This window comes from Pinus tabuliformis, chromosome Q, assembly GCF_031772625.1.
Source record: "Pinus tabuliformis cultivar Carrire ecotype Pingquan chromosome Q, CPIR1, whole genome shotgun sequence".
Taxonomy (NCBI): Eukaryota; Viridiplantae; Streptophyta; class Pinopsida; order Pinales; family Pinaceae; genus Pinus; species Pinus tabuliformis.
In genome coordinates, this window is record NC_142296.1 from 56,961,030 (window position 1) to 56,982,852 (window position 21,823).

Consider the following 21,823-nt stretch of genomic DNA (forward strand, 5'->3'; position numbering starts at 1 on the left):
CAGTTGACTGCTTATAATAGAAAGAACAACAAGGGTAAGAGACTGATTCTAGACGGAGTCAAAGACCATTGCATTCTTCATGTGAAAGGAAAGAGAAATGCCCATGAGATGTGGACAACATTGTCCAATCTCTACCAGAGTACCAATGAGAACCGGAAAATGGCCCTGAAGTAGAAGCTGAAGACCATTAAGATGGGTAATGATAGTGCAGTTGGATATCTCACAAAGATTACTAATGTGAGAGATGAGTTGGCAGCAGTTGGAGAGGTCATTCCACCCACTGAGTTGGTGTGGATTGCAGTGAATGGCCTCCCCCGTTCATGGATGAACTTTGCTGATGGGGTTTGTGCACGTGAGACCCTTCCAACATGGGAGAGGTTTTGGGATGATTGCATTCAGACAGAGATCATGAAAGGTCAGCTTGGGGCAGCGAAGCCAGTTGAGTAGGATGAGGATGTAGCACTGTTGGTAGGTGGCAAGAAAGGCAAAGGGAAGAAGCAGGCTTCCACAAGCAATGGTGGGGGCAAAGGCAAAGGTAAACAGAGTAACTCACAGAAGGACTATTCCAAGGTGAAGTGTTGGAATTGTCAAAAGATGGGACACTATGCAGTTGTGTGTCTGGAGAAGAAGAAGAAGAAGAAGGGGAAGAACCAAAGCATGGCAGCGTCAGCAGAGGTTGAGGACTTTGCAGATCGTTTTGACCGGGTGTTTGCGTTCACTGCGTGTGAGTCCTCTAGTGCAGGATCACTTGCCACACAGGTTCAGAGGGAGCATGCTTTTCCGCTAATAGAGGGTATCTGGTATGTGGACAGTGGGGCTTCACGTCACATGACAGGAGTCCGTGAGTACTTCTTAGAGCTTTCAGAGAGTGGCACTGATATAGAGGTAGTACTCGGTTATGACAAAGTTGTTAGAGCAGTCGGTGTGGGGACACTGACATTTCAGAGGGAGTCCAAACCTCTCTTGAAGGTGTCAGATGTTCTTTATGTGCCAGGGATGAGGAAGAACCTCATATCCGTCTCAGCTTTGGAGGACAGAGGATATGAGGTACTGTTCAGGGGAGGACATGTGTTGATGTATCCCAGGGGCACTCCAGCTGATTCAACTAGAGTGATAGGTGTACGCCATGCAAAGGTGTACAAGTTTGCATTCCAGCCCCTTTTGGCATTGAGCAGTAGTACCGACAGCAGAGCTAGCAGTTCTGAGCTGTGTGAGATTTGGCACTGCAGGATGGGGCATATGTATCATGGAGCCTTGAGGACCTTGCGAGAGATCACTACAGGTGTGCCAGATTTCAGTACTGATCACTTTGATACTTGCAGAGGATGTGCGATGGGCAAGTTTGCCAAATCCCCTTTTCCCAGCAGTGACAGCAAAGCGACTAGGATACTTGATTTGATTCATTCCGATGTGAGCGGTCGGATGTGTCATGTTTCCTTGAGTGGATATGAGTACTATGTTTTATTAATTGATGATCACTTCAGGAGGACCTGGATTTATTTCTTGAAGACCAAGAGTGAGGTCTTCAAGCGGTTTCAGGAGTTTAGAGCTCTTGTGGAGACACAGACAGGTCGGAAGATCAAGTCCTTGAGGTCGGATAATGGGGGAGAGTACACCCTTAGAGAGTTTGTTGACTATTGTGCGGAGGCAGACATTAGGAGGGAGTTCACTGTTCCTTACAACCCCCCGCAGAACGGGGTTGCGGAGAGGAAGAAAAGATCCATTGGAGGGGTTGCCAAAGCCATGTTACATGATCAGGGGTTGCCATTGTTCTTGTGGGCAGAGGCCTGCAACCTAGCTGTTTATTTGCAGAACAGGAGTCTGCATCGTGCCTTGGGGCACATGACTCCGGAGGAGGCTTTTTCTGGGAAGAAGCCTGATATTGGTCATCTTCGTATCTTTGGGTGCATTACATACTCCTACATACCCAAGGAGAAGAGGACCAAACTAGAGCCCACCGCAGAGAAGGGTATCTTTGTGGGCTACAGTGAGACCTCAAAGGCCTTTCGGATTTACAGTCTTGCACAGAAGAAAGTTGTTGTCAGGCGGGATGTAAAGTTTGAGGAGGACAGGGCCTTTAGGAGGTCACGGGAGTTAGAGTATCTGGATCAGCCAAACCCTCAGCAGCAGTTGAGTTAGTCGCAGGGATCAAGAGGATCTGGAGGTACATCTATGAGGATGCCAGGTCCGTCGGTGAGCAGTGGCTCGCCGAGCCAGATGGGTGGTGGTCCGGGCAGCATGCAGAGTAGTTCACAGAGCAGTTCACTAGGGAGTCCACTAATGGACAGTTCACACGGTACCTCAGCTTCTACAGGTTCAGGTGTAGGCAGGAGGACAACAGACAGACAGTCAGGAGTTCAGGCTCCTGATGATGATGAGGAGGAGGAGTTTCATTCTCCAATGGGAGAAGTATGCTCAGGGAAGAGGAAGCCCAAGTGGCTTCAGGACACCTTGAGAGATGCCACATCTGTTGCTGAGAGCCTGAGCCTAAGAGGCCGGTATCAAAGCAAGTAATTAGAGACAGGAAGGGAAAATCAATTATGGGTTGAAACCAGGATGTAGAGGCATCCACGTCAGGGGACTCACACAGATTCTCAGAAGATTGCACAAGAGAAAGAGATTTCGATTTCTCTATGTTAGCTTCCAGGTTGGAAGAAGAAGTGGCATGTATGACTAGTGCTGCATCATCAGAAGTATGTATATAGACAGTGGAGCCTCGTGGCATATGACGGGAATCAGGGAGTGTTTCTCAGAATATCAAGAAGAGAAGTTGAACTTTCAGATCATCATGGGAAACAAGGCAAAGTGTACTCCAGTAGGGAAGGGTACCATAGTCTTTTAGACAGAATCGGGAGAATCTTTCTGTGCTGCAAATGTGCTGCATGTACCAAGATTGGGGATGAACTTACTTTCCGTGTCACAACTACAAGGCAAGGGCTATGACGTCTACTTCATCAAGGAGAAGGTATATGTCAAACACCCTAGCTGGAAAAAGAAAGTGTAGATCGGGATCAAAAGTAATCGGTTGTATAAATTACAACTAGAATCACCAATGGTACTAATAGGCAGTCATGGAGACAAGGACTTGAACGAACTATGGCACAGAAGAATGGGTCACTTGCACTATGGAGCTCTGAGAATTCTCATGAGCACTGTAACAGGAGTTCCGGATCTGAGTACAGAACAAGATGATGTACGCAGGGGATGTGCTCTAGGAAAGTATGCCAAGGCAGCATTTCCTAGGAGCAAACACAGGGCCAAGATTGTACTAGGATTGATACACTCAGATATCTGCGGACCTATGTCCGTTAAAACTCTAAGTGGTGCCGAGTATTTCCTTACCTTTATTGATGACCACTCAAGGAAAACTTGGATTTATTTTCTGAAAACCAAGGGTGAGGTTTTTTGTTGATTCAAGGAGTTCAAGGATCTGGTGGAGAATCTCACTGGGAAGAAAATAAAAGTTTTGCGCTCAGATAATGGTGGAGAATATGTCGATAAGGACTTCACTGATTTTTGCGCTCAGGAGGGCATTAGAAGAGAGTGGACAACTCCCTACAATCCGCAACAGAATGGGGTAGCAGAAAGAAAGAACAGGACTATTGTAAAAGCAGATAGGGCCGTGATGTGTGATCAGGATATGCCAAAATTCCTGTGGGCAGAAGCATGCAACACAACAGTCTATGTTCAAAACAGGACTCCTCATCGGGCAGTGGGCAAGATTACTCCAGAGAAAGTCTTCACAGGGAAGACACCTGAAATAATTCATTTAAGGATATTTGGGAGTTTAGCATATTGCCACATACCCGAAGAAAAGAGGAAGAAGCTGGATCAAACTGCGGAAAAGGGATATCTGTTGGGATATAGCGAGAACGCTAAGGCATACGGAATCTATCTTCCAAGGAGCAGGAAGGTAGTAGTATGATGAGATGTAAATTTCATGGAGGACAAGGCTTTCAGAAGATCTCGCGAGATGCTTTCCGAGGAGCAGTCGAAAGAGGAGCCGTTGGTTAAGCCTGCTCAACCAACAGAAGTAAAGAATTCTTCCTCAGGACAAGAAGATTCTCAGGATGAGGAGGAGGAGCGAACAGAGGCACCAACTGGAAGAGGAAGAACTAGCAGCGAACTTCGTCAGATTCTGCGAGATGCAAAGGACTTCATCAGTGCGCCAAGAAACAATAAGAGGGAGCGAAAACAACCAAATAGATATCAGGCATAAGTAGCTCAGGATGGAGAGCATGGCAGTTTCAAGGAGGCAGCTCAACATTAGGTTTGGCTAGATGCGATGGTAGGGGAATACAACTCCATAATAGTAAACGATGTCTGGGAGGTGGTGCCAAGGCCTCAAGACAGATCAGTGGTAGGTTCAAGATGGATCTACAAGATCAATTACGCTGCAGACGACAGTGTTGAGAAATACAAGGCCAGGTTTGTGGCTAAGGGGTATGCTCAAAAAAAAGGGATTGACTATGAGGAGACCTTTGCCCCGGTAGCCAGGTATACATCTATTAGGACCGTGATATCTCTTGCAAACCAAATGGGATGGGAGAACCATCAGATGGATGTCAAAATGGCATTTCTGAACAAGGTAATAGAAGTGGAGGTATACATTGAATAACCAGAGGGCTTTGAAACTCATGAGAAGAAGTCTCATGTATCATGTATGCGGATTGAAGAAAGCCTAGTATGGGCTGAAACAGGCACCAAGGGCATGGTATGGTTGAATAGATGGCTACTTGCAGAAGATGGGGTTTGTCAAGAGTGACGCGGATCCTAATCTCTACTATCTGGTTATAGAGAACGAGCTGCTAATCTTAGTATTGTATGTGGATGATCTCTTTTTGACAGGATCATCCAGACTCATTGGGGACTACAAGAAGAATCTAGCCACAGAATTCGATATGAAGGATTTGGGATGAATGCATTACTTCCTAGGCTTGGATGTTTGGCAGACGAAGGGAGAAATCTTCCTTGGGCAAGGGAGGTATGTTACAGAAATCCTGAAAAGATTTGGGATGGAGGACTGTAGACCTATGGCTACGCCAATGATCACCAACTGGAAGAAGATTGATGCATCAGAAGACAAGGATGTCGATCCCACCCTATATAGGCAACTCATAGGGTCCTTGATGTATTTGGTCAATAGCAGGCCAGACATTTGCTACGCTGTCAACACCCTCAGTCAGTTCATGGTGGAACCGAAGAGGGTGCACTAGGCAGTAGCCAAACATGTTGTCAGGTATTTGCAGTGAACAGTCGATTATGGACTCTTGTACACCAGGAGTAAGGATATCAGTTTGAGTTGATTTACTGATGCAGACTGGGCAGGAAGTTCAGTGGATCGGAAAAGTACCTCTGGGTACGGTTTTAACTTTTAACATTGGATCAGGGATGACCTCCTGGTGCAGTAGGAAACAAAAGTCCTTGGCTCTGAGCTCATCTGAGGCATAATATATGGTGGCAAACACAACTTTGCGTGAGGCCATATGGCTTAGAAAACTGCTTGTGAACCTATTCAAAAGGAATATGGAGGCGACCACGATCATGTGCCATAATCAAAGTTGCATCAAGCTCTTTGAAATCTAGTGTTTCATGATAGGTCAAAGTATATTGATATCCTGTGTCACTTTGTCAGGGACTGTGTCCAACGAGGAGCTGTACAATTGAGCTACACTACTACAGGAGAACAGGTGGTGGACATCCTCACCAAGGCCCTTGGCAGGACAAAGTTTGACTACTTCAGGGAACAGATGGGGATGGTAAAGAACCCGTTTTAGTAGCAGAAATGAGAGTGATAGCAACAAGGATGAAGAGAGAGTTGCAGTGCAGATGTAGTGTTGGGAGAAAGGACCAGCAACAGCATAGATGCAGAGGGAGTTGTTGTACAGATGCAACAGTGGCAGTAGCAAAGCCATGGGCAGCAGTACAAGATGCAGCAGTGCAAAGGATGTTGGGCAGGGAGGCTTAGCATCAGCACAGGGACCGATGTCGGTTGATTAGGGTGATACTCAGTGAGGAGTATTATTAGAGCACAATCCTTGCTAAGAGGGAGTGTTGATTTGGGGTAGCATCGGATGTGCTCTAGCCACGAAAATTGGTGGAGAGGCTGAAACACATGAGATCTCCAATACCCAGAAATAGTTTGGGCAGATTCTAAACAGTTTGGGAGATATTAAAATAATTAATATTTTTAATAGAGTCCCCAAGTCTAAACTCAGGGAAAATAAAATATTAATGTGAATTGATATAAAACTGTGTTAGAAGGGTCCAAAAGTCATGGATCAAGCCAGAGTTAATCTTAGCCGTTGATTAGGGACTTAATCTTGGCCGTTGATGTGTCAACGAGAAAAGTATAAGATGAGGCTTGAGGGTCACTTGGAGGACACACTGAGGGAGACTAGTCAGTTCAATTTCTGGAGCAGGGTTAGCTGAGAAATTGAACCAGTGGTTTGGTGAGCAGTCAGGAGGCAGCAAGTACGGAATAGAGAGACGGGATCAGCCACTAGAGATCAGCGTAGAGGCAGGAGAGGCAGATGCAGGGCATTTCAAGCTGATGCAGAGGTAGCAGGAGACTGCGCAGTCATTAACTGGGCCTGCGTGGGTGACACAGAGAGGTCCAGGGCTGACGCAGAGGGTCTGAGAGCCACGCAAAGGTTTGTTGGGCTGATGCTGGGATTGGGAGAAGTGCTGGAGAATTTTTTCTCTCTGTGGGTAAGCCAATTTGGCACCTTCTTGTACTGAAGAATTGCTGAATAATAAAAACCTCCCTTGTTGCACTGGTTTTCCCACATTGGGTTTTTCCAGGGACTGTTGTCCAAAATAACTGTGTCAATGTGTTGATTCTTGTGCATATGTTTGTTTTTGTATTACAGTGTGATATCTGTAGCAATATTTATTGAAGTAATTTCATAAATATCTTATTGTGGAATAAGTAGAAAAATTAAATGAGTAGCTGTAGTGATAGATTTTTCACAACCCCCATAGGATGAATTCGGCCACTTGGAAATCAGCCTTAGAAGCAATCCATCTTGAAGGAAATTGGCCTCACTGATCACCAAAAAATCGGCCTCTGCACCCATCAACTTTTCCTTGGTAATTTGGCCTCTCCAACAACTGCACCTCACTTCAGCAACTTGACCCTAAAAACTCCACAACTCGATTTCCTAGATTCACCCCCAAATTCTCCTCTATTTCTCCTCCTTTGCACTTTAGTCTACTGAGCCACTCACACTAGAGAAAATCACTCTCTCTTGTTGTGACTCGCTCTCTTGAGCTCTTGTGTGTTTTCACTTCTTCACTAGGCTTCATTTACAATATTCATTAAGCCCAAATCCCTAACCCTAATCTCCCTTCTAGAATATCTTGGAGATCAATGGTTGAGATTATTTCTAAGTCACTTAAATAATTAAATTATTTATCCTTAGAAAGTAACTTAATAGTCTACAATAATTAATTGACTTTAATTATTGTACTTTTCCTAAGTTAAACTTAGGAAGGAAGACATAAAACACTTACTCCACCAAGCAAGCACCTAGAGAGGCAATAAATCATGTCCCAGATGCTAAGACACCAAAGCCTATGCAAAAGACCTTCCAAAGCCTACCACAAGCTTCAACAGTGAGGCCTGGTTTATTTAGGAAAATTTAGGTTAGAAGTTGGAAGAGTTTGTGATTCAATATTGTTGATTAAGATTGAGGTCAACATAGGGCTCCTCTTAAGATTTTAAAGATAGCTCGCCTCAGCCTTGGTATTCTCCTGACAACATCATCAGACAGCACATTGTTGCTTTCACAGTGGTCGATGACTCAGATGGGGAGCTCACTTCTTCTTATTCTTCTATCTCTTTTTATTTTGCCTGCAGTCTCAGTGCAACTTGAAGATTGCACTTGATGCTTGACATGGCTTTGTAAATTGTATCCACACTATCTTTTTCTTTTCTATTAGCTTTTTTAGCTCCTCCTTTTTCTGGCTGTGGCAGACTAGTGAGAGGAATTGCTTCTTCATTGCATTTGAGTATTTTTACCCCAGGTTCTTTTGAGTCTCATTGACCTACAATTGTGATCATTCATTGGACATTAATAGAATTATCTTATCTACCAATCAATAGAGCTTATTGGGACAAAAGTTTATTCCAAAACATTGCAGCAAATTGACAATAATAGAACACAAGTCTAAGAGACTCTGGATCTCCTCAAGATTGTCATGAACCTGGCCTTTCTCCTTTGTTTTCCAAGATTCATCCTGTAGGGAGTCTATTTAATAGCAAGCTCATTTATAAGACACTTTTTGGGTTCTTGTTAAAGATCCCCAAAACATTATTCAATGTAAAAGAAAAATTTTCACTGGAAAGAATTGGGTTCTGAATCCTGGTCACTACTAAATCTGATTTAAATAATCAGTCATATCTATTTTGCATGTAAGAGGAGTCAAAAGGAATTTGACTGAAGCAATCAGAAAATTAAGTTTTATTCTCCTAGAAAGCAAAATCTAGTCCTTGTTCGTTGATAAAAGCAGACAAAGAAGGGAAGGTTGCACCCAAGGCTTTCTTAAATGGAGAAAAGGTTATTATATCCTAGGAATCTTGATATTATTTAATCTACAGTTTAGACTAGGAAGCCCAAGTAACAGTGTTGGATGTTTCAGATAAAAAATAATTCAATACCATCTTTTCTCCAAGTTGAAGGTGAGCAACATTCTGTTTTACTAAAGCCTTAGAAATTAAGATGACAATGTCTGATCGTTGACCTGAATTTAGGAAGTTGCCCATTGACTTACATTGATGATGGATTTTGTTGATGAATATACTTTTTCTATTAGATTTGTTCAGCTAACAACCAATGTGTAGTTGAGAAAAAGAACCAGCACTTTTAAGCCAATTGCACCTTGCCTTCTTGTACCTACACTCGTAATTGTTGATCTAGTATTAATTTGTCCAAAGGCCTATAACATAGAAGATATGATATAATTTTAATCTATTATTATCTATGTGCATGTGTATGCAACTAGCACAATGAAAGCATTTGGAGTTAAATAATGTTTATATGTTTATGCCTATCCATGTTGTAGTACTATTGGATGCTTAATTTGTCATGAACAACAATTACTTATTGCATTGGAATACTGCATTGAGCTAGAATGTATAAGAGATTTGGATTGTTTGGGCACACTTTTCACAAGCTTTATACTACCATTCCTGATATGTGGCTTTTAGAGCATTTTGAATGGATGAAATTCAAGGCTTGGCTTATAGATGACATTTGAGGCTTGGCTTCTAGAGCATTTGGAATGGATGAAATTCAAGGCTTGGCTTATAGATGACATTTGAGGCTTGGCTTCTAGAGCATTTGGAATGGATGAAATTCAAGGCTAGATACTAGCTAAGGTTCAAGAGAGACTCCTAGACAGTTCATCACATTCATACCCTCAGGGTTAATATTCTGGAGGCATCACATTCTTACCCTTACTAGTAATTACACGGCGATGGCATCTCTGAGCCACTCACCACTGCTATCATGATACTGGAGGATTTATGAGTCCATCTTAGGTGGGTTTTAGACCTCTTTGCTTGACTTCGTTTTGGATCTGTATTAATGAATTCAAGGAGTTCATGAGAGAAAACACACATATGAAGGATGGTTGCAGCCTTTATTGTATCTTGATTATAGTGCATCTTTTAACTGATGAGGAGGTTCTTTTTGCTTCATTTCCTAATGGTTTACAAAGTCATTTGAATGGCTTGGTTTGTTTCTATGGAGATCATCAGTATGTGGTCAACCTTGATCAGACTGAGATTGTGGTTTTTAAGATTTACCAGGACACTTTCTAGGTTTTGGTTCTTCTTCAAAGGAGGAGCTGATTGAGATTACTTGAACCTATATTTGGGAGTTGAGTTGATTGGACACATTCTCAACCCAAGGTTGGCGTCTCAATCTTGTCTTTGTAAGGGATATGTCTCTCTTTCCATTGTTAAGTACCAGTACTTCCATATAAATTTCTGTAACATCCTATTAAGCATGCATCTTTTAGATGTGATCATAAAATCCACTCTAATGCACGGCTCAAAGATTTGGGTCCAAATTTAGTGCTTATGGAATTGATTGGGCATGTTTTGAAAGAGTTTAGATTATCATACTCCTAGAAATGTATGATTTTCTTTTTCTTCTTGCAGAGCATTGGTATTGGCAATGGCAGAAATATTATTGTTAGCTGGAAAAAATCACAGAGCTGTTATTGCTACATTGAATGTTAATTACCCTCAGATTGGAGAATGTGGTGATGCTGGGCAGCACAATGAGGTATGTTATGGTTTGTGACCCTTCCATGTGTAAATTGAGTTGAATTTTTCCATATATGTCTTGAACTTGAGAGTTTTTCCTTATATGTCTTGAACTTGACTCTCAAGTTGTTGCAGGTAATATATCCCACAGAAATTTAAATTTTTTAAATGGTGCCTGGCCATAATTTCTAAAATTAGTGATTTAACAAGGTCAATGAATTAGAACATGCTGTGATGTCTCCACACCTTTTTAGCGTAGGCATAATGTGATATTTTGTTGTTTAGCCTAAGAATGTTTCTTTATATACTTTGATTATATTACCTTTTATTTAATTGTATATGTGTGGAGATGATTTTTTTCATGCCTTTTTTTCCCAGATGATTGCAAAAGCTTTGGAAGGCGTTTCGATAAATTCTGCTTGGGAACTGCAGAAAGTACTCAGAATATATATTTTAACTTCTCCAACTGCTCTTTTGGTTCGGCTTCAGGAAATGCTTCCCATCTTCCAGAGCCGCATGGGAGCATTGCTATTCCTCTTTTCGGCACTGCTTTCAAGAGGATTGGTACGTGTATGATCTGTAGAAGTAAAATTCATTGAAGAACTACACTTGATGCCCTTAGTTGCTTGAATTCTTGTATTAAGTTATTTTTTATCTCTTTTAATGATTACATGTTCTTGATACAATTTAATGAAATTAGAGGCGCATTTCATTTGCAGTGGTTCTATTTGAAGGGGTTTAAAATAAAGGCCATCTCAATAGTGAATTCATCTCCTAAATACCTAGTTCAGTTAACTTTGTTTACATCCGGACACAGACTTTGATGGAATAGGGTTGCCATGGAAAATTTGAAGACCCATACTTGTGGGGAAACAAATATATTCCCACAGGGTTGAACAAGAAGACATCATTCACTCACAATGAGATCAAAGATAGTGACACCAGTATTTACATGGTTAAAAACACTCAAATGAGGGAAAGCAATCTATTATTTTAAAGGCAAATTATTAATTTTCAAATAGCAATTTACATAAAAACCCTAAGTTGCATGGAAACAGATACGGGAACGGATACGGATACGGGGTTTGAAATGGATACGGCAAATTTTCAAAAACTCTGGATACGATACGGCAGGAAACGACACATAATATATATATATATATATATATATATTAAAAATAAAAATTTCATAGTGCCATTCATATTTCAGAATCTAGATTAGATTTAAAATTTAAAGACTAAAAAGAGTAAATACATAATGAATTATCATCTATGATGATAGAGTGAAATGAAAATCAGACTTCTGTAAACTTATATGATATATGAATCATGATATAATCATATATCAGACTTCAAAAAAGACAAGATAAGCGCACTGTAACTACTTATCAGTCATCCCACAAGATTAGTCAAACAAATTTTATGCCAAGAGCAAACTTCAAAGCACTAATTATATCAGACTGCTGCAATTTTATATCAGACCTTCTAGAGCTCATATGTCAATCAAAAATATGACGAGGTCAGCCCACGAGATTGCTCATAATTCAACAGTAAATGCAAGGAAGAGAAGCAAATATATAGTTTGATGTTAAAGTTTAAACACATTGAAAGAGATGCCACTGTGAACAAGAAGCTAGACTGCTGTAGCCTACATCAGACCCCTGCAATTTTTGTATCAGACTACTAACAGTAAAGATTAGTGACCAAAACTTGTATAAAATGATAGCCAAATGCTTCACAATTATAAAGTGAATGTTATGTGACTAATTTAGAGTATGTTTAGGGTTGTTACTATGGCTTCTTTTGATGATTAAGGTCTGTAATAATTGTGTGGCATAAGACAGTGAACAAATGGGTGACAGTGGATGAGAAATAAGGCTATACAACCTTGCAGTCCCATTTCAAATGACTGATGCATCAGTTGTAGAGTCAAAATACCAAAACTGTGACCACAGAATCACAGATCAGTGGTGTTAGTATGATCTATCATGATTCATCATCATCAATTCAGCATATGCCATAATTTATAAACATTCAACATTGTCATCATCTTTGGCGATTATTAACATTCATGATTCAGTTTCAAGTTTCAAGTTTCAACATATCATCAAGTTTTTGTTTCAAATTTCAAACATCAAGTTATCAACATGACAAGTTTGAAGTTATATGGACACCATCATTACCAAAATTAATAATGCATACTAATTAGTAATTACTACATAGTACAAAGTACAAAATGAACTATGACTGGCAGGCTACTATCATTATTCATAATTCATATGGATGTTCAAAAGTTTAAAAGTTAAAACAATATCATAAATTACATTTACATATCATCAAATATGTCTTCATTCATGCCACTATAAGGTTCCACATCCTCTCTGGAAGTGGGACTAAGAACATTGCTGCCATGTCCACTTGAAGATCCACCTATTGGTGACTCCGCATCAAACAAATTCATATGAGACATGGCATTCAATGTCATATCCAAGTCAGGCAACTCTGGTTTCACGTCCCATAATTTGGTGGGCCCAAATTTGTATTCATCTCTCTTGTGTGACAGAAGGCGAAGGTTTGAATGAACATACACTAGTTCCTCAATCTTCTTAGAGACCAATCTGTTTTGCCTTACTGAATGGATGAAGCCGTATGTACTTCAGTTCCTTTTTGCTGAAAAGGAACTAGCAACTTGTGACAAGATCTTGATGGCCAATTTTTGGATATGTGGAAGTGCCCCACCATAGAAGTTCCACCACTCAATTGGACTTAATCTGGTCTTGTCCCGCATTCTGATCCCACAAAATGAGAAAACTGTGCACGAATCCGAAGCCCAATTTCGGGATCTACACAAAACTTTCTAAAAGCATTTTTAAATCCTTTTGTGACTTTTGGGTCTTTGTTTGGTGCACTTCTTTCTGGATCACGTAGCAACTTTGCAACATAATATTTTGGATTTACTGCATAGGCTAAAAGGTGCAATGGGGTGGTCATCTTGTTCCACCTTTTGGTCAATATATCTTTTACTTCTTTGTAAAATAATTCATCCGGGTCATTTTCCTTGGCATTTATAACCAACTTTATCTTCTCTATCATGGAATCAATGCCTTCATACACCTCTCCCAAATTAGGCATATCTGTGTCAAACATATGGAGCAAATCCACAATTGGCTTAGTAAATGCCAAGAGGTACTCCACCCTATCCCACCATTCATCATCAACAACCAATCGTTTCATTGCTTGTGCTCTATCAGATTGGGATTGCCTCCATTGATTCCAAAGAGAACTGCATACCATTGATTGTAATGCATCTTTCACTTGCATAAGCCTTGTTAAGACTATGATGTGAGAAGCAAATCGAGTCTCGGCAACCTGCAGGTGTCAAATTGCCAATGTTTCAAATTTCAACAAATTAAAAATCATAATTTGATTGAATAACTATTATGATTCACGAATCATGACATTTGAGAATCCAATTTAGATATTTGAATTTAGAGTAAGAAATTAGAATTTATGAAATATTTAATAAACTTTAAAGTTTAAACTTTTAAAGTATAGGTACCTTAAGGAGCTCCAACTTAGCAAATTCCCTGTAGATGCCTTGGGACATGTGGTGGTTTGTGACAAAGGCTTGAATTTCTTTTGCCTCTTCAAAAATAACTCGAATCCACTCAATTTGCTTCCCCATCTTGCTCAACATGAGGTTCAATGAATGTACAACACAAGGGGTCCAAAAGATGTGTTGATATTTGCCTTCAATAATTAGGTTTGCTGCTCTACACACCGTTGCATTGTCAGTTATTACCTGGACAACATTTTCAGGCCCCACCAATTCAATTGCTTCAATCAAGATGTTAGCAATGAATTGAGAATCTTTCATCTGCCCCTCACAATCCACTGCCTTAAAAAACATTGCCCCATGTGGGCTTTGAGCAATCACATTGATCAAAGGCCTATTTCTTTGATCTTTCCATCCATCAGAAATGATGGACATGCTTGAAATGAGCCATGAATCATGAATGGGGCCTAATTTAGCCTCCAAATCTAACTTTTGAGCACTCAACAATGTGGTGCGTATCTTCTCATATCCAAGGCTCTTGTACCCTCTTGGGGATTCATTCAATGTTTTTACCATCTTTGCCCAGTAAGGAGATCGCACAAGGTTAAAGGGAAGACCATTTGCGTAAATGCGTTGGGCTACAGCTGCATCTGCTATCTCTCGAGCATCATTATTAAAACTCTTTTCAAGCGGTCCCAAATTTGACCGCTTTGAACCAACAATTCCATGAGAATGAAGTGGAGGCTTTGATGAAGATGCTCTCAACCTTGTTGGGTGTTTTAAATGGGAGGCAGGATTTGTCTCATTTGCTTTAGCATCTGCCTTGTCTTGTTCTCTTTGATATTTTGCAATTTTTACCTTGCTTAAACCATTTCCATCTGTCCCATTCTTTTTAGGTGGGCCACTGCATATTCGAACCCCATTGTTTCTTAACGCAAACAAATGTGCTTTAACCCGTGTGTATGACCCATTATACTCCTTTTTAGACTCACTGCAAATCCATGCCAATGATCCACCTCCTTGGATCTTCCCAACAGTAGATACATATTTCCAAAGTGGTGACTTTGGATCAACTTTAGGGGTTGATTCAATTTCCTGTGCCACTTCCTCTGCCTTATGAATGGCTGAACTTGAAGTTGCCATGAATGATGATGATGTAAATGAAACTGAAAAAAGAAAATTGACAAATATCATATATGTATTTAAAAAAAAACAAGTTACGATTTACAAACTTAAAAAGTTAAAATTTAGAATTAAAGGAAGATCCAAGAAGGCCCAAGGGCCAAGGCCCAAAACAGAGAAATCTGGCAGATTCATACATCAAAGTTAAAATGGGGGCCGAAACATTCTGTCGGACTCTTATCAAAGTTGTGACTAGAAAGAACTTAAGAAGGTCTTTTTGCTATGAAAATCTACTGAAGGAGATTGGTTTGACAATTTTACTTGAAAGTAGTAAAACTGGTTTGGCATGTAGTCAACTGAAAATGAAACATGTCCCTTTTAAGTTTTGATTTGTAAAGCCAAACAACAGGATGAGGAAAGGCTCCACACCAGTGGCTAGACAGTATGAATTTCAGATTCATGAGAAATTGATTATTCTAATTAGTTCCCATGGGACATGGGTCATGAATCAGGCATTAGTGACTTACACTGTACAATCTTACAGCTACAAATTACAACATGTGCTAATAATTCCAGGGACCAGAAGTAATAGCTCATATGTTGCATTGTGGAAGCCCCCCAAAGCATCAATTTAATAAGTATTTGACCAAATGGCGGACTGCAAGGAGAAGTCGGTATTTTACTATTTTATAAGTTACTCCTGGTTTCCATTTTCTGAAAAATATATTTGCTTGCAAAAAGAGGTCGACATTTTTTTAATATTTATGAGTCTCTTAGTATGTGCAAGCTTCTACACCTAACATGCTCTTTCTTGATTTCTCTAGAGTCTATGTCTGTTCATGAGTCAATATGGTAGACTGTGGGGTATTTCCCTAATGTTTTGAGTCTTGACCATGTTGGAGGCAATTTACTTAGGCTGTTGAACATTGTCATCGACTTCAAAGTTTCAAACATGAACCATGTGATTATGAGCCAAAGGAGAGGTAACGAGTTACGAAACATAAGAAATAAACATATAAATGAGGGGACTTTCACCGCTAAACTGCTTAAAATAAACATATCAACGAGGGGACTTTTACCGCTAAACTGCTTAAAGACTAAAATGTGTTCTCCACTGAATATAGAATGATAACACCACCACTGTTTGTATATACCAGGACCAACGATGCTTGACGACGTTCAGAACACTGCACTGTGCAATTATATCTCTCAGCGGTGATGACGTTGGAGTCTGGACAGTCAACTTCTCAGCGGCGATGACAATCGGCGGCAACACTCGTGACTTGTCGTTCGTGGCTTGTTGTTTAGGTTAGGGTAAAGTTGTAAACCGTAAGTTGTAACACTTTAAAAATTAAAAGTAATGTGTTAAAAAATGCAATCCAGCTTCATCGTTCCCGATGGGCAAGGCATGCATTTAAAAAACATTTTGATTTATGCCAAAACGTATCACGATTTCAGCCAAACGTATTTTTTTTTTAAAACGGGAGGGTTTTTTTGTAAAACCCCTGAAAAATGGCTGTAAAAAAATCCAAAAACAAAAACGGCACCAAATACTTTTTTCCGGCATTTTTATGCCGTTTTGGCTTTGGATATGGATCCAAAATGGAAAATGGCGTTTTGGGTTTTCAGGGAGCTGTTTCGGACAACTTAGTAAAAACCTCTACCATGTTGATTGATCATCGAGAAAATATTGAAATCAGAAGAGAATTAAAGGGTTGAAAGGAATCAAACAAAAAACTTACAAAGCCACAAACTGACAAACCTGGAAAAGTAAAAGTGTAAGCAACACTAGAAAAGTGCACAAGAGATCTCCAGAGGATGTGCTAGAGAGCGAAAAAACACAACCATAGATCAAGATAATGCCAAAGATGCAATACCCATAGGTGTAAGTGATTGAATAAAAGAGAAAAAAATATAGCTTTAGTTCAAAAGAACACCAAAGATATGATGTTGGTGTGCTTAATGACTTGTATGAAAGAATGATGTGCATATGTTAAAGGATTGATTGCAAGATCACATGATCACACAGGGTGATATGATGTTGGAAGGCTTAATGAATTTTAGAAAAGAATGATGCACATAGGTTGAAGAATGATCGCGAGATCACATGATCACAAAAGATGGTATTAAAAATTAGTTTTGAGTCACTAATATATACAATACTCAAGTAGGGCATCCTCCCACGATGGTTGTGGGTTCACATAAGTAGGGCGCATCCCCCGAGACAGTTATTGAGCCTTCATATCAAAGCTGTCTAGGTTGGCCTTTAGCATAGTCTAGAGTTACAATAAATGATGGCCTCAGCGATGGTTAATGCCTAATCAGTGCTCATAGGTTGAATGACTTGCATAAACAAACGATGGCCGCAGGCTAAAAAATGATTACACGATCACATGATCTCACAAGATGATATAACAAATGAGGTTTGAGTTGTCTATTATACACCACTCAATTTATGCATTTATGTGTATAGGTTAAAGAATTGATCGCAAGATCACATGATCACACAGGATGATGCGCATAGGTTGAAGAATGATCGCAAGATCACATGATCATAGAATATGATATTACAAATGAGTTTTGAGTTATTAATTTATAGAATGTGTTACGAATACAATTTATATCAAATAAAATAAAATAAATATAAATGAATAAATAGCTATCATAACTATAATTAAATAATGATTAGTAAATGAAGAGGCATGTTTCTAAAAGACATGACCATTCATTGAAAGGGCACCTGCCTAGATATATAAGTAGACCCTCATTGTAACATTCAATCAACTCTTGTACATTCATTTTACAATAAAAATATTATTTACAATACGATTGTGTATTTTAAATTTAAAAGCACAAACAAATCTAACTTCTGTCGCTACAGTGGTATCAGAGCGTAACTGAACTTTGTTCGTTACATTGGGTATCAAAGCGTGAACGAATTTTGTTTGTTAAATTGGTCTCAGAGAATGCCTCTAAGTATGCGAACTTTGTCGTTATAGCGGTATAAGAGTGATTCGAGCCGTTGGATGTTAGCCACTGCACAATTTACCGTTAAGTTTAGAGCCTGAAATCGTGGAATTAAGCGAGTTTCATAAATCTAAAATTGAACTGTTAAGTGAAATTCGAGAATCATTACAACAAATAGAAAGGTCATTTACAGAATCCCTAAAAGCTTTTAAAACACGAGATTTAGCACCTACAATAGAAGTTGGCATTAATGTTAAAGAGGATGAGTTTGAGCCAAGAGTTTTGACAGAGAAAAATATGACAATCGAGGATAGAAGCAGGGACGAAAAAAATGAATCTACCTAAATTATTCATGAAGAATCACTACATTCTACAGAAGATCAGGAAGAGTTTATGTCAATTTCAGATTATGATGAGAATGAATATGATCTTAAAGATAAAGATGAGCCTGCCAGTTGGGAGACTGTTGAAGACGCTGAAAAATATGATGAACATGAAATTAATGGCATGCTTGCCAGCTTAAAGGATGGGAAGAAACAAAAAGAAATTTGTAACTTTTATAAGTGGCCTTGATAAAGAATCTGATGCAGAAGATTTGACGAAAGTTTTGGGTACAATTGGTGAATTAATGTAATAAAGATGTCTAAGAACCCTCCATCTCAAGATAATAATAACAACACGACACTAAGTCGAAAGTTAGGTCTCAAGGTTATTCCCAAGTACACTAAAGTGTTGAGCATCAGAGAAGATGTAACTAAAATGATTTCTCTGCCCACTATTTTAGTGTCTATAATAGAATTCAAAATTAATGGTGTTTCTTTTGGTTTGAGTTATTCAAAGCTCATAACTCATTTCATAACTTACAATGAAAGGCAACTGGATCCCCATACAAAAAAAATTTAATCTTATTTTGAAAATAATGATGGTGAGAGTGAACGTAACCTTCGTGGATGGATAACATATTGCAGATTTATGTCACTTTTTCCAACCAAATTATAGGGAAAATATATATGCCCTAACACATGGCAGAGTTACTGAAATTGCCACTGGTTCTCTATGGCCTTGGAAAAATCGATTCTTATAGAGGGAATTCATCAATGCAGTTAGCTTTTATGATTCTATTGAGAGAGAGATTTAAATGGGTGAATGATATTGAGGTCTACGATCTAGTCCTCTCTGAAGTCGAGCGAATGGCTATAAATGCCTTGGACTGTACTTGTCTCTCTTTTGACGAAAATGCAAGACGTACAGTGGAGAGACCCACGCTATTTTTCATGCCTCACTGCCCCTTCTATTTATATGACAATGTGCTGGACGCAAACTGGATTCCTGCCAACTTGAATAAGATTATTATACTGGATAACAATTTTAAAGTGTACATGAAAGATTTGTTATACAATTCTACTATGAAAATAAACGTCGTTGTAGATGCTGGTCGTCTGTTGTGTGACATACCGTTGCCCCAAACAACTGCTGCAAATATTGTATTGGAGGAATCAACATCACCAGAAAAGATGACGTGTTCGTTCTAATTATCTTGATCTAGCTATGGTGTGCCAACCTGTAGAAGTCAGGTAACATGTAAATATTCCCTCATGCATACGTTCTTGGGGTATTGACGCAGGCATACGACATAGTGTTGGTGGAGTAGACTATGGTTCTGTAAGGGATGGAACGTTCATGGGCTGCAAGATTATAAAATTGTTAATTTTAGGTATGTTCTATGCTTAGAGCAATTTATTTCAATTTTCACAGTTAGCTCAATATCTTTTCCAGATTAGCAATCACATCAGCATTAAAGTAAACTGCAGATAGAACATAAATTTAAATCGTAGAAGACAAGCCAAGACAAGAAAACACAAGATGCGGCGCTATCTAGGGAGAAACCCCAATGTGGGGAAACCCTTGATCAATTCTTCTTATATGTTCTTCAATATTTCAGCAGAGAGAGAGAGATAGTACATTTACAACAAAAGTCAACACTTTGACTTATCTAGATAAGAGCATAGATCATATCTAATAAGATGATACACGAGATTAGTTGAAGACATGTTGCTTCAACTAATTCTCCAAGGTGACTCCTTCACCTATCGTTGTGCTGCATTTCGCCATCATGTTGCACCTCACCGCGCTGCACCATGTTGCACCCATCATCACTATGCTGCATCTCATCACGCTTTATTAATCATGACTGTACCCATCATTGTACTGCACTATGTGTCATTGCTGCACCATGTTGCCATCCTGACCTGTGTGTTGGCTACACCTAGCATGCTTGTTGTCCCTTGCTTGCTTGTTGTCCCTAGCATGCTTGTTGTCCTTAGCATGCTTGTTGTTGCATGCTAGTTGTCCCTTGCATGCTGGCTGTAACATTGCATGCTTGGTATATTTGCTGCTAAGTACCATACAACTGCCCCAATGTTAGTTAGCTGTCCCTTGCATGCTGCTCTCCTTCGGAGACAGATGCTCCGACAGTTCTTGGCAGTTCTGGCAGTTCCGACTGTTCTCGGTAGTTCTGACAGTTCTAGTTGTGCCTGACAATTTCGATGGTCCCGACTGTTCCGGCATTTCTAGTTGTTCTGGCTTTTACGGCTATTCTGGCATTTTCGGCTTTTTTGGCTTTGCCGGCTTTTCCGATAGTTCCGGATTTTCTGGCTTTTCTGGCAGTTCCGACTTTTCCGTCAGTTTCGGCTTTTTCGGCTTTTCTGGCTGTTTCAGCTTTTTTGGCTTTTCCGGTTGTTCAGTGTTTTTGGATTAAGGCAGCGCTATCCCTTAGGATCTCTCCTCCTACTAAAACCAAAAGACAAGTAGAGAGGAGGAGATCCCAAGTGTTGAAATGACTTGAAGGCCACCTCTATTTATACTAAAACGTTGAGCACAAGTGGGGTTTATTTGGTTGTTGGCCAACCTAGATGAATTGTCCCATAACACAAATAAATTCATATCTCCATGAATACTTATCGGAATCAGATGATCTTTAGATCAACCCTACACCTCTCGATGAGAGGGATCCAAGAAAAATATCAGCTTCCATTAATAAGATGACCCACATGGAGTTTGGCCCTAGTTGCCAATTTTAACACTCCCTCTGAACTAGGGAGAACTCCATCCGCTGATCTATATGTCCGATTTTACTATCTCTGCCATCAGTGCCCTGCATTGCTCTGCTGAACCATGAAGAATAATAATTGATCGAGAATGTCTCATACCATTCTCTATTGACCCGAAGTCAGTTTCATCTGAAGAGAGTTTGTCACATCACTCTTACTGGCCCGAAGTCAGTTTTATTGATCCAATATCAATATCACAAGAGAGTGTCTCAAACCGCTCATATTGATCCCAGATCCGTTTCATTGATCCCAGATCAATGTCACGAGAGAGTGTCTCAAACCACTCATACTGATCCCAGATCAATGGAGGTCATCCTAGCATAGGGAGTACAGTAGATACAACGATGCGTCCATCGATAGTACTACTATGGTCCCTATCCTCATTTCCCTGCTCATTGATAAGATGAGAGGTACTTCCCATGAGTCCCAGACTGTATGGGTAGGATGCCTCGACAAGAGAGCTAATCATCCTGTCCACAGGGGAATGAATTATCCTGTCAGTGGATGCCACGAAGAACTAATCATCTTGGCCCACAAGAGAACTAATCATCCCGTTCCACAGTCGCCACAGAGAACAAATCATCCTGGCCCACAAGAGAACTAATCATCCTATTCCATAGTCGCCACGGAGAACAAATCGTCCTGGCCCATAGGAGAACTAATCATCCTGTTCCACAGTTACCACGGGAGAACTAATCATCTCAGTCGACAGGAGAACTAATCATCTTGTTCCACAGTTGCCACTGGAGAACTAATCATCCTAGCCCACAGAAGAACTAATCATCCTGTTCA

The 21,823-nt window shown here is 39.9% G+C and overlaps 1 protein-coding gene across 2 annotated transcripts in view; it reads left to right on the forward strand.

Moving 5' to 3' along the window:
* Positions 1-21,823, forward strand: part of LOC149218277 (ubiquitin interaction motif-containing protein) — a 245,371-nt gene that overhangs the window by 124,550 nt on the left and 98,998 nt on the right. For both annotated transcript variants that reach the window (XM_089383887.1, XM_089383886.1), the window contains exons 4-5: positions 10,169-10,295; positions 10,655-10,840. In XM_089383887.1, the coding sequence (XP_089240013.1) occupies positions 10,169-10,295; positions 10,655-10,840 (313 nt within the window). The remainder of the gene's footprint in view (positions 1-10,168; positions 10,296-10,654; positions 10,841-21,823) is intronic.